Source organism: Psammomys obesus, unplaced genomic scaffold (assembly GCF_907164565.1).
Source record: "Psammomys obesus unplaced genomic scaffold, mPsaObe1.curated_primary_1811, whole genome shotgun sequence".
In the NCBI taxonomy this organism is placed as follows: Eukaryota; Metazoa; Chordata; class Mammalia; order Rodentia; family Muridae; genus Psammomys; species Psammomys obesus.
Genome location: NW_026591598.1, coordinates 5,896,106 through 5,910,026, shown reverse-complemented (window position 1 = coordinate 5,910,026; position 13,921 = coordinate 5,896,106). Strand labels below are relative to the sequence as shown.

The 13,921-nt window shown below is 35.6% G+C and overlaps 1 protein-coding gene across 3 annotated transcripts in view; it reads left to right on the top strand.

The window, feature by feature from the left end:
- Positions 1 to 13,921, top strand: part of Zmym4 (zinc finger MYM-type containing 4) — a 122,927-nt gene that overhangs the window by 66,332 nt on the left and 42,674 nt on the right. For 2 of the 3 annotated variants that reach the window (XM_055610978.1, XM_055610980.1), the window contains 7 exons: positions 6,171 to 6,345; positions 6,455 to 6,667; positions 10,681 to 10,831; positions 11,278 to 11,393; positions 11,773 to 12,048; positions 12,525 to 12,675; positions 13,408 to 13,580. In XM_055610978.1, coding sequence (XP_055466953.1) covers positions 6,171 to 6,345; positions 6,455 to 6,667; positions 10,681 to 10,831; positions 11,278 to 11,393; positions 11,773 to 12,048; positions 12,525 to 12,675; positions 13,408 to 13,580 — 1,255 coding nt within the window. The remainder of the gene's footprint in view (positions 1 to 6,170; positions 6,346 to 6,454; positions 6,668 to 10,680; positions 10,832 to 11,277; positions 11,394 to 11,772; positions 12,049 to 12,524; positions 12,676 to 13,407; positions 13,581 to 13,921) is intronic. The other variant, XM_055610977.1, reaches the window with a different exon arrangement.

Below are 13,921 nucleotides of genomic sequence, written 5' to 3'. Positions count from 1 at the left end.
CTCTGTGTGTTCAAGAATAGCCAGGGCTACATAGAGGCTTTGTCTCAAACCCCCCTCCTCCAACAACCCCTTTCCCCCCCAAAAAAAAGGAAAAAGAAAAGAGGAATTATACTTTTTTGGTGTTTTGAAACATTTTGGCCTTTCAGTTTAAACTATGATTTATTACTTATCTTCCAGTGTTTACATGTGCTCATTGTTCTATGTTTTAATTTAGTTAGATCAGAAATGTAACAGAAATTAAGAGTGGATATAGATACTTTTCCAGAACTTAGTTCTATACACATTTCTTTTAAACTTCTAAAAATTATTTTATCTCATTTTCACAAGTGTTTTACCTGAATGTATGTCTTTTTACCATGTGTGTGGTTGATGCTCTCAGAAGTCAGAAGAGAGTGTATAACTGGTGTAACAGACTACTGTGAACTGTCATATGGATTCTGAGAATTGAAACCTGGTCCGCTTGAAGAGCTGCCAGTGTCCTTAACCACTGTGCTATCTCCCTAGTTCTTATGCACATCTGTTTGTGTTCATTTCTCTGGGATAACTAAAAGAGTTAAATTTGTTTGTATTATACAGTGGCATTGCAATTTAAATTACTGCATTTCATATATCCCTCAGTAGATTGGATTTTTAGTTTCCTTTGGAAGTTCTGCTTTTTTTTTTTTTTTTGCAACCCTGTTATTTCATAAAAGAAGAGGACACAAAAACAAAGCTTTTTTTGTTTGGGAGGTTTTTCTTTAAGGCTATTCAGTTTGAGATTCACAAACTGAAAAAAAAAACATTTAAAACTTTTTGAGTAGCAAAATAATAATACTCAGTAATTTTGTGGTTTTGAGTATTCTAAGATTTTCAGCTCAGGGATGCTTAATCAGTAAAATCCATGCAACTATTTCAATCTGAAAAAAAGTGAAAGTTGAAGATGTTATACTGTGCTTTTGTTTGTTTTGTTGTTTTTTGAGACAGGGTTTCTCCGTGTAGCTTTGGCTGTCCTGGACTCACTTTGTAGACCAGGCTGGCCTCGAACGCACAGCAATCTGTCTGCCTCTGCCTCGCTGAGTACCCAGATTGTACTGAGCATTTAAGAAAAGATGTGTTTGGGCTGGAGAGATGGCTCATCAGTTAAGAGCACTGGCTGCTCTTCCAGAGGTCCTGAGTTCAATTCCTAGCACAAACATGGTACTATGTCACATGGTACATATTAGCTCATAACCATCTGTAATGGAATCTGATTGCATCTTCTGGTGTGCCTGAAAACAGAGTGTTTGTACATATAAAATAAATAAATCTTTTAGAAAAGGGTGTGTTCATCTTAAAACAGTTATTGTGGGAAGCTGCAGTGGTACTAAAGTTTCATCTTTCTCATGTGTGCTTGTGATTGAAAGTGATGCAGAGCCATGCATGTTGATTAAAGGGTAGATTAGGACATTTTGTCTAGTTTTATTCAGTTAAAATTGATTCATTAATAATGTTGGTATTTTGGTGACTTATAATTTAAGGAATAAATTCAAGCAATCTATTATTGTAAAACGTAGTGGCTATAGTTAGTATATTTTAAATCACGAGTTCAGAAGCCTGTTGTGGTGATGTACGCCTTTAATCCTAGTACTTGGGAAGCAGAACCAGGCGAATATCTTGAGTTGGAGGACAGCCTGGTCTACAAGAGTGAGTTCCAGGACAGCCAGGGCTTTTTACCTACAGATAAACCTTATTGAAAAGAACCAAAAACACCTCCTACCCCCAAAATCTGAGTTCATGTATTTCTTGTAACAAAGATATAATTCTTATATTCATGTATTCTTATAACAAAGAGGTAATACATGTTAAGCAACTTTAGCTATTTTAGCATAGAGATATATTTTAAGCATCATATTATATATAGTAAATATACAATATTACCTGTCACTGTTAAGGTATGTCAGTGTAGAGTTATGTACTTTGTTTGGTTTACAATTATATAGTCAGTCATAGATACCTAATATTATTGAGTGGATTATTTAATGACCTTAAGTTTGGAGTAAAGCTTTACTATTATACTTATGTCTTATTAAATTGACTATCACACACTATTTTGGGCAAAATTAATTTGCCCAAAGCAGAGTTCTTTATTTCTACTTTGTGGTTATAACATGTAGTTTTAAAGGAGAGCACTTGGCTGTATTGTCTATGCTTTTATATTCTAATATATGCACTATTAGATTATTCTGTGACTGAGTTAAAATGAAAACTATAATTATTTTAGTTTTTTCATCTGGTGTTTCATGATGAAATATTTTTATTGTTTGATTATTAACTGTACTTATGCATCTTAGGGATTAATCATTTTGGGGGTCAAGAGTTTCTAAGATGTCAGTGATTTTTTTCATGAGAACCACAGATACTTAAAGATTTTTCACTTATTTTAAACATTACCATATAAAACATGTATACAGAAATGTATCTTCTTTTCATGTACATATTTTCTTAAGAACTATTTTTTTAAAGATTTATTTATTATGTTTACAGTGTTCTGCCTGCATGTAGGCCTTCACCCCAGAAGAGGGCACCAGATCTCAGTATAGATGGTTGTGAGCCACCATGTGGTTGCTGGGAATTGAATTCAGGACCTCTGGAAAAGCAGTCAGTGCTTTTTTAACCTCTGAGCCATCTCTCCAGCCCTCGTGTACATATTTTTAAAACGTGTGCAGATAGGGGAGGTCATGTTTGTGCACACGCACATGTGTATGGTATGTATACATATGAATTTGAAAGACATGGGATACCCTTGAGTGTTATCTGTAGGAATGCTATGTGCCATTTTTAAGACTGATGTCACTGAGTGATTCATTGACCTGGAGCTCACACATTTCTCTAAGCTGACTGGCAGTTGCCGTAGGGACCCTCCTGTCTAGACTTGTCTAGCATTGGTATTATTACAAGTGCTCACCACCTGCCTGTTTGTGTTGTTTGTTTTTTGGGGGGTGCCTTCTGGACTTTGAACTTAGGCTCTCATGCTTTCAAGTCAAGCCTTTTACTTATTGAGCTGTCTTCCCAGCCACACCTTTTAAACATAAATTTCTTTCTTTTTTATCTTTTTATTTTTGAGATTTATTTTATTATTTATATACTGTTCTCTGTGTGTGTGTGTGTGTGTGTGTACGTGTGTACGTGTACCATCAGGCCAGTAGATGCTTATGAGCCACCATGTTGTTGCTGGGAGTTGAACTCATGACCTTTGGAAAGAGCAGCCAGTGCTCTTAACCTCTGGACCATCTCGCCAACCCTTGGATATATAGTTCTTTACATCCTCTGTCATACATGTTAATTTGATCTCTGTCCATTGTTAGTTATCAGTGATCTATCTGAAACAGATTTTTTTTTTTCCCTACACATCAGCAATAACTTGTTTGAGGGGCAGTTAGGTGCACTTGCTGCTATTGTACAAGACCCTGCTTTATTTCCCAGGACCCACATGAGGAACCATAACCATTTGTAACTTCAGTTCTAGGAGGTCCAGAGCCTCTGTCCTCCTCTGGCACCAGGCATGCATTTAGTATACATACATATACATAGGCAAATGTTCCTGGACATGAAGCGAAAATAAGTAGATCTTTAAAAGATTACCTACAATACTAGTTGAACAGTTATGTTTGCATTTTTCCTTATCCGTCAAGATTTTCAGTTTTACCTGTTAACATTGTTTTATCTTATTCATTTCTTCCATTTTTAGTCTTTACTCTTCCATTTCCCTCTTTCTGTTATTTTGTGGCACTGTTTATTTATCTGCTTGCCTCCACAGGCTTTCTTCTTTCTATGTCTTCTTTATTACTCATTTTTCATTATACTTCTTTTTTCTATTTTTGCCTTATTCTTTTCTACAGATAAAAAACTTTCATTTCCTATTTGCCACTTGATTTGTCTTGCCCTTTTCTTTGTTAGTGTACGTAGTCATTAGAACAGTAATATCCTTTTTTCCTTAAGGATATCTGAGTGGTAGGTGTGGGAATGGTGTTATAGATGTATCATTTGGTACTGTATGCCGCACAGTCTCGCTCTCTGCATTTTGATCTTTTTTGGTTTTCTTTAATGGTCTTTGTTGCAAAGAGAAGTTTCTTTGATGGGGAGTGAGAACTACATTTAAGTGTGGTTAAAAAAATAAATATTTAGAGTGTAGTTAGGGATTACACTGGTTTAGTAAAGTGGCAGTTATGGGTTCTCAGCCAAGATCCATGGTTTCACCAGCTCTGGTCAGTTGGCTGGGTTCTCAGTACCAAGCAATCTAATTAGAGAGCTGTTGGCTACCACCAAATGTATGTGTGCCACTATTACAGCCTTAGGGTTATCCTGCTGAATGTGTTTTTATTACCATTTAATGTCTAGTTTTCTTTAATAAATAAAAAGAACCTAAATATTTTTAAAAAATTATTTCAAATCTTATATAAAACAATTTGGAGTATAATTTTACTAATTGTTAGATCAATTTTTATTATGAAATTCAAGAATCCTTTTTTGAATTTCTTGTAGCTTTGCTGAATATATGCTAACAGAAATGTGGTTGTTTCCTTTTATTCTGCCATAAAATATAATTTGTTTGGTTTGTAAATTTGTTGATATCAATGAGAAATTTTATTTTCATTGTTGGAGTGGTAGAAAATTGAATCCTTAGGGATTCATTCTTCATTGTCTTTATTACTAATGCTTACATATTGAATTTCTTAGATGTGGACATCTAGATTTTATGTAGTGATGCTTAAATATAAATATGTATTACATAGAGCCGGGTAAAAAGCTTAAAATGATAAGCTGGGTAAATGATTGCTTTTCAAGGACCTGAGATCAAATCCCCAGCACTGGAAAGGCAAAGACTAGTAGGTTCCTGTAGCTCAGTGGGCAACCAGCCTAGCGGAATCTTTTTGAGTTCCAGGTTCAGTGAGAGTCCCTGTCTTGGAGATTTTCAAGATTGCTCATGAGTAAAAAAGGTACTGGCTCCAAAAATTTAGGACCTGAATTCATTGCTGGAACCCACACATTGTCCTCTGACTTCAGCCTCTGTACTGTGTATACATGAGTATATATACACACACAGACATAGAGAACATAAAATAAACAATATAAGAAAAAAGGCAGAAGGAAAAAAAAATACATATATACACAAAGTTCCATACATAATGGTTTGAAAAAGTTTCATATGTAATTATTTTTATTGAATACCTTGAAAATACAGATGATGTTAAGAAAAAAATTAAAATTTTCAATTGCATCTACAATGAACGCTCTTCATCAGTCTTCCTTCCCTACCCCAGCTTTCTACATTTTCATTCTTCCAGTATGAGTTTCAGAGCCAAGGCTAGTCTGGAACTCAACTCTGTGACTATATACCCAAGTCTAGCCTTTCTATCTCCGCCTCCTGAATCCTGGGGTTACTGGCAAGAACCACCATGCCTGATTCCATTCAATGTATTTTTAAATTTTAAATACATTGCTATGATATTTGTATGTAGTAAGTGAGAGGACTCCAAACTCCACAATTTATATTCCAGGGCTGAGGCATTGCTCAGTGAGTGCTTTATGGATCCTCATTGTTTATGGAAAAGCTGTTTGGGCAGCCAGGCTCTCTAACCTTAGTGCTGCAAGAAGGAGGGAGGTGTGGAGACAGGCGGATCTGTAGAGCTTGCTGGCCAGTCAGAGGTTTCCAGGTTGAGAAAGTAATTGGAGAGGGACTGAAGAAAACACCAAACATTGACGTAAGGAGCTGTTCTCCCTGTGCACAAGCACCTGTACACATACACACATACTGCACATATATGCCACAGATGTACACGTGTACATATACAAATTAGATTGCAGTGCCCCTGGGGGCTGTAGAGATAGCTCAGTGGTGAACAGCAGTGACTGTTGTTTTAGAAGATTCAGCTTCAATTCCCAACACCCTGTGGTGGCTTACAGGCATCTGTAATTCCAATTTCAGGGGATTCAACTCCTCTTCAACTCCCAGAACACACCAGAAACCCAAGTGGTACACAGGCATACATGTTGGCAAAGCACTCATAACACATAAAATTTAAAATGTTTTCATTAAAAAAAAAAGTTACAGTGTCCTTTACTGAAAGCCTGGTTTTATTTGGTTTCTTTAACACACAAAGGGGGATAGTTGTAATACCCTGTGACTTATTTTATCTTTGTTATTATTTTAGAGACATTTTAAACCCAAAGGATGTGATCAGTGCCCAGTTTGAAAATAGCACCACCAGTAAGGATTTTTGCAGTCAGTCATGCTTGTCAACCTATGAACTGAAAAAAAAACCCATTGTTACCATTAATACAAGCAGCATTTCAACCAAATGCAGCATGTGTCAGAAGAATGCTATTGTAAGTTGCTTTTTTACTTCACTCGAGTGAGTACATTTGATTCTCAGGCTTTAAAGAAGAATGCTTGATTTCTTGTGTCTGATGTTTTGGTGTACTTTGTAATTCTTAGATTCGACATGAAGTTAATTACCAGAACGTGGTCCATAAACTTTGCAGTGATGCCTGTTTCTCTAAGTTTCGCTCTGCTAACAACCTCACCATGAACTGCTGTGAGAACTGTGGGGGTTACTGTTACAGTGGCTCTGCACAGTGCCATGTGCTCCAGATTGAGGGACAGTCCAAGAAGTTCTGTAGTTCAATGTGTGTCACCTCTTACAAACAGGTATTTGATCATACTTAATCTTGCCATCTTTCTTCATTTCAGGAGAGTTGAAACCTTTAGGTAGGATTATTTTTGAAACAGTTGTTTAAAATAATAAGTATTTATTTTTTCTTAGAAATAGTATTAGCCAAATGTGTGTGTGTGTGCGTGTGTGTGTGTGTGTGTGTGTATAAAATGTTGTGAAATAGAGTTCTATATGTCCCAATTTCTGTATATGTATTAAGAAATCCATCTTTTAGCTGGATAGTGCTGGTGCACTCCTTTATTCTCAGCACACAGGAGGCAGAGGCAGGCAGATCTCTGTGAGTTTGTTTGAGGCCAGCCTGGTCTACAGAGCAAGTTCCAGTACAGCCACAGTTATACAGAGAAACACTGTCAGGAAAAACCAAAAAGAAATGCATCTTTTTAGGTTTTGGCTTTGTTTTGTTGAGACAGCTGTGTCTCCTTGGAATTTGTTAAATGGCCTAGGCTAATCCTGAACATGTCTACCTCTTGCTCACTCTGTCCAACGGGGTTTGTTTGTTGTTGGTTGGTTTAGATTTATTTATGTATGTATGAATATGAGTGCTCTGTGTGCATGTACATCTCCATGCCAGAAGAGGGCATCAGATCACAGTTTAGATGGTTGTGAGCCTCCATGTGGTTGCTGGGAGTTGAACTCAGGAACTTTGGAAGAGCAGAAAGTGCTCTTAACCACTGAGCCATTTCTTCAGACCCCCTTTTGCTTTTTCCTTTTTAAAAAAAGATTTATTTGTTTGTTTATTTATGGTGACTTATATTTTTTAATAGTAATTTTTAAATGAACCAAACATAAACTGTATATATATATATATATATATACAGTATATATATATATATATACATATATATGTATATATATGTATATATATATACACACACACATACATACATACATACATACATACATATACATCTGCATGCCAGAAGAGGTCATCAGATCCCAGTATAGACTGTGATTGTGACCCATGATGTGGTTGCTGGGGGTTGAACTCAGGACCTCTGGAAAAGCAGCCAGTTCCCTTAACCGTTGAGCCATCTCTCCAACCTCTATATATTTTCATTTTTATGTATACTTGTTCTTCAGCAAAAAGGTCCAAATTGCATGCATGTGTGTATGTATGTGTATATATATGTGTGTGTGTGTGTGTGTGTGTGTGTGTGTGTGTGTGTGTGTATGCACACACATAAATTTTTCTTGCAAGTGGAACCACATAATTACAGTTGTAAACCATAAAAATCTTAGCAAGTAAACGGGTTTTTATTTTTATTATTTTATTTTTTGGTGTTTAGGGACAGGGTTTCTCTGTGTAGCCTTGGCTGTCCTGGAACTCGCTTTATAGACCAAGGTGATCTTGAACTCAGAGAGATCTACCTGTCTCTGCCTCCTGAGTGTGTGAAGAAGTTTTTAAAGAATTGTCTTCATTAAATAGAACAAATGAGGGTCATTTATTACTTTGAGAATTGGAAATTGGCAGAGAATAACCTGGATGAACTCTGATAAGGATCTTCTGTGCTGTTTTGTTTGTTTAGTATTTTAGCCAAATATTAGTTCCATTATTGATAACTTTAAAGCAGTGGTTCTCAACCTGTGGGGCTGTGACCCATTTGGGGGTCAAATGATTGTTTCACAGAGGTAGCGTAAAGCCCTGCGAAAGCACAGATATTTGCATTACAGTCCACAATAGAAAAATTATAGTTAAGGAGCAGCAACAGATAATTTTGTGTTTGGCGGGGGGTCACTGTAACATGAAGAACTGTGTTAATGGTCACAACTTTAGGAAGGTTGAGAACCGCTGCCTAAAAGGGATGGTAAATACTTTTTATACTTTATGTTTTGCAATGGCTTTCTATTTTGTTGCATTTCCTCATCTGACACTTTTTCCTCCTCTTTACTACATAGTGAATATGTGTACAGTTCACCAAAATCCATGAATACTGTCAGCTAGGTTTTACTATTGCATTCAAGTTTTTTGCTGTTGGGGGAGGGGTATTTTTGCTTTGGTTTGGAAGTCAGGGACTTACTATGTAATACTGGGTGGCCTGGGACTTGCTGTATAAATTTCACTTTGCATTGTTTTTGGTATTTTTAAAATTATAGGCAATTTCACTTTAAATCTAATGCATAATTTTTGAAATTTTTCATATTACTATATATGTATTTTTCTCTCACAAATGAAAGAAATTTAATATTTTAAGAAGGCTATTATTTTTCTGATAGCGTATCAGGCACTAAAGTTTGAGTAATACTCCACAAAAGGAGAAATATAATAAAACATCTTAATTTTAGATTGAGTTTTTAATTTTAATTTTGAATGTTTATTTCTCATCTATTCAAACATGAAGTGTTAGGGACAAGAATTTAATGTTCCTCACCTCCCACTCTTCGGAAAAATACAAGAGCCAGGCGTGGTGGTAAATACCTTTAGTTACAAGTACTTGGCAGTTAGAGGAAGGCAGATCCTTGAGTTTGAGGCCAGTTTGGTTTGCATAACTAGTTTGAAGACATTTAGAATTATATAGTGAGACTCTGTCTTCAAAGCGAAAACACAAACACCCTTTCTCCAGTAAAAAAAGACTAAACCAAAAATTTTAACGTAATAATAAGACCAATACAGTATGGTCAGATACAATTTTACATAGGAAATACAGTTTGTGTGGATTCTAGGTTTTGTCTTTTTATCTGCTAGTGCCTATGATATGAAAACTAGACTTTGTTCAGGATTATGTAAAACAAGCAAAAACACTAATACATACCCTGGCACGTTGTAGATGGCTATTTGCTGCCACTTTCTTTTCCTGTTCAATTCATTCAGACACTGAATCCAATTCCTCTTTTCTGGGAACACATATTTCTGACTTACAAGTAAATGAGTAGCTAAACGCATTGTGAAGTACAAGGGACTGTACCATGAAGAAAGTGTAGTTGGTAGGACTAGGTATATCAGCAAAAGTTTCACAAAGACAAGTTTTGACTGAACTTTTTAAAATTAAGTTTGTGTTTACAGTTCTATTTCTTCTTTCTCCTCCTCCTCCTTCCTCCTTTTCTTTTTTTTATTTTTTTCAAGACAGGGTTTCTCTGTGTAGCCTTGGCTGTCCTGGAACTCACAATGATCCACCTGTCTCTGCCTTCTTGAGTGCTAGGGTTACAGCCGTCGGCCACCACGCCCAGCTGTGTTTACAGTTCTAATCTGGGAATTAGAAGATATTCCAAATCAGGTATATGCTAATATGCGTCTGTTTTAATATCAAGTTTGTAAATTTATCATAGAAAGGGGAGAAGATCTTAGAATCCCTTAGTTATTGCATGAACAGTGTTTTCTTAAGTGTGTGAAAGGGTAAATTATACTTGCCCTTACTTTCTGTTGAGTTCCTAGTTGAGGGAATACTTACTCTGCCAGATTCCTTGATTATATTTGAATACTCGAGGTCTGCTTTCATCTTGCTGCTTTCAGTATGCATTGTTATTTAAAGGAGAGGATTGACACTGAGTTTCCTAATAAGTTAGAATTTTTTGTAGAAAGCTCTTTACATGTTTCAGCTAACATAAAAAAAAACTGTTAACAACTCTTTAAAAACAAATGCTTAACAATTATTAGATCTTAAATTATTTACTAGGTCATAACTAACACTTTTCTAATAAAATACAGTAGAAATATGAAAATATAGCATGTTTCCATGATGTGTGTCGCTCAGTGAAATGCTTTTCACTTTTGTATGCATACATGTTATACCCAAACTTAGAATTTCAGAATAACATATAAGTTCCCTTTGTGAAACTTCTTACTGAGGATTGTAATGATGATCATTTGAAAACTACTGATTTAAAATACTTCATGAGTAAGGGGAAAAATGCACCATGCAGGGCCCTGGGATAAATTCCTAGCACCACACATAAAAAAGTAATAATATTTCAGCAGAGTTAAGTTAAACATTTCAAAGAATTATGCTTTATGAATTTGGTAAAAATGAATGTTGTTTTATTCTGTTAATAGAAATCAGCCAAAATAACACCATGTGCGCTTTGCAAATCATTGAGATCCTCAGCAGAAATGATTGAGAATACCAATAGCTTGGGGAAGACAGAACTTTTCTGTTCTGTTAATTGCTTATCTGCTTACAGAGTTAAAATGGTTACTTCTGCAGGTAATACTGCTTTCATAAACTATAAAATGTAATAGTTGGAAAATTAGTTACTTTTTTGCTGGCCCAAATTTTTGTCTAAATTGAGTTGATTTTAGGACAGATATATTTCACATTTTTATTGTAAAATATTACCTGTTATCTTATTTACTTGCTTACCTATTTATGCATCCCCCTTACTGGATGGATTACATATACCTTCTTTAATGTATTTTCTTTATCCACATCCAATATATTTCAAGATCCATTTATTTTATAATTTCAAGGTAGATTATAACTATTTAAAAATTTAAAACTTTTTAAATGTTGAGTTAGTTTTGATAGATGTGGCATGATTGAGGTTAGGTTCAGTTCCTATAACGTAACCTGAAAGTTGAATTTTTGTCTATGATACTTAATTCCTCCTAGGTTTATGTGTGACTCATTAGATTTTACTTTCATTTGCTAAGGTGTACAAGTTCAGTGTAACAGTTGTAAAACCTCAGCAATCCCTCAGTATCATCTAGCCATGTCAGATGGAAGTATACGCAACTTCTGCAGCTACAGTTGTGTGGTAGCTTTCCAGGTAGGACCTTGGGAATCTTCCTCTTCCTCAGTCAGTGACTCACCTACTATAGCTATACAAACTTAACGTTTCCTAGTGCCAGGATTGTGTTTTTCTATTATAGCTTTTCAGCTTAGTTTGTTAGATGAGCCTCTAAAGTCACCTAACTATCCTCCATAAAATTATATGACACTCTTGGGAGAGTATTAGATTTGAAGATTATTGGATTGTTTTTTTGTTTGTTTGTTTACATAAAAGACTTGCCCCTTTCAGTTTTAAAGTCTTCAAAGACAAAGAACCTAGCTTCTTGCATTTCTAGAACCTTTCTTGGCATACATAGGGGCATAATTTCTTGAACAAGTGATTAAACAGACCTATTCTTGTTGTTCTACTTTTTCAGAATTTGTTCAACAAACCAACTGGAATGAATTCTTCAGTAGTACCCCTGTCTCAGGGCCAAGTAATCGTGAGCATCCCCACAGGCTCAGCAGTGTCTGCAGGTGGAGGGAGTGCCCCTGCTGTGTCTCCTACCTCTATCAACAGCTCTGCTGCAGCTGGGCTCCAGCGACTGGCTGCCCAGTCCCAGCATGTTGGGTTTGCACGAAGTGTGGTGAAGCTTAGGTGTCAACACTGTAACCGTCTTTTTGCCACAAAGCCAGAGCTTCTTGACTACAAGGTCAGTGTGGGCTCATAGCTGCTGTGCGCTGCTGTGCGCTGCTGTGCGGTTGCGAGCACATAGGATTGTGAGTTTCAGATCAGCTGTGACAACTCACTGAGAACCTCTTTTTACAAAATACAAAGGAAATAAAACAGCACTGTATAGGTCCATGGTAAGAGTTTGGGTATAAATGGATCTGTCTGTAAATGTATTTTTAATTTTTTGTTCAAAATTGTTTGAGTTTTTTTTTTTGTTTGTTTGTTTGTTTGTTTTTGAGACAGACCTTATTGTGTAACTCTGTCTGGTGTGGAACTCAGTAAGTAGACCAGCTGGTTTTGAACTCACAGAGTTTTGTCTGTCTCTGCCTCCTGAGTGCTGGATTGCAGACATGTGCCCTATGCCCAACTTCATACCATATATTTTTGAATTAAGAAGGATGATTATTACCATAACATAACCCAAATATCTAATTGCTACTCAATATTTCTTTACAGGGTAAAATGTTTCAGTTCTGTGGCAAGAATTGTTCTGATGAATATAAGAAAATCAATAATGTAATGGCAATGTGTGAATACTGTAAAATTGAGAAAATTATAAAGGAGACTGTGCGGTTCTCAGGTGCTGACAAGTCATTTTGTAGTGAAGGTAAAAAGAAAAAATACAATCTCACTATTGAGCATTTTGGAGGTTTCTAAAGTAGTAGTTGATTGAAAGGATTACTGTGTCAATTAATTTTATCCCATGTGCATACCTACAAAGTCTTTTTATTAACATGCTGTTTTTAACTAGTTTTTAATTTTATGTAGATATTAAAATAAAGCAAATAAAGCAGATTCTCTGAGTACAGTGTAGAAAATGGTGACACAGTATATATTTGACCTCATTGCCTAGATGGAGAACTTTAGCTGCTGTACTTATTTCTAGATGGAAGTTCTTAAGTTTCAGTAGGACCTTAATTTTGTGTTTCTGGATATAAATGGTCTGAATAGGGATATACAAATGAACTTAACTTATTTTTTATTTAGATGACACATGTTTAAGAATGTCTTTCTTGACTCTAAAATGGCAATGTTATCCTTCTTGATCAGTGGCTTTCAGAATTTTTGACTTTAACATAAAATAATTACTTTTCACGTTAAAACCTGCTATAAATATAGTATATTTTCATATTCCAAATAAAACAAAAACTTTATGAAGTGAGACTTAAATGACATATATTTCAGTGAATACATGCACAGTTAGTTTAGATTCTGTAATTTATTTCTTGACCAGCCAGTTGGTTAGGTCCCAAGTATGAAAACATAGTGCTGGGCTAAATTTAAAATGAAAGTAATTATTGTTAACCCATTATTAATTTTTTCTTTCCCGATGTCTTAGGTTGCAAATTGCTTTATAAACATGACTTGGGAAAACGCTGGGGAAGTCACTGTAAAATGTGCAGTTATTGTTTACAGACATCTCCCAAATTGATACAGAATAATTTGGGTGGAAAGGTAGAAGACTTCTGTTGTGAAGAGTGCATGTCTAAATATACGGTTTTGTTTTATCAGGTAAAAAACGTTATTCACATTCTTTGGTTTGGGCAGAGCTAGCATTCTTTTTTTCCTAATTTCCTGTACAAACTATTAATTTGGTGATTAAAATTTAATGTTAAATATTTTGTTTCTTAGCAATTTGTACAACATATGAAAGACATAAATCTTACTCTTTCTCTTTTTTGTTTGTTTGTGTTTTTGGTTTTCCTAGACAGGGTTTTTTTGTGCCTTGGCTGTTCTGGACTCACTTTGTAAAGCAGGCTGGCCTTGAACTCACAGCAATCTGTCTGCCTCTGCCTAAAGGCATGCACCACCACTGCTCAGCTGGTTTTTAACTTTCTTTGGAAGATATAACT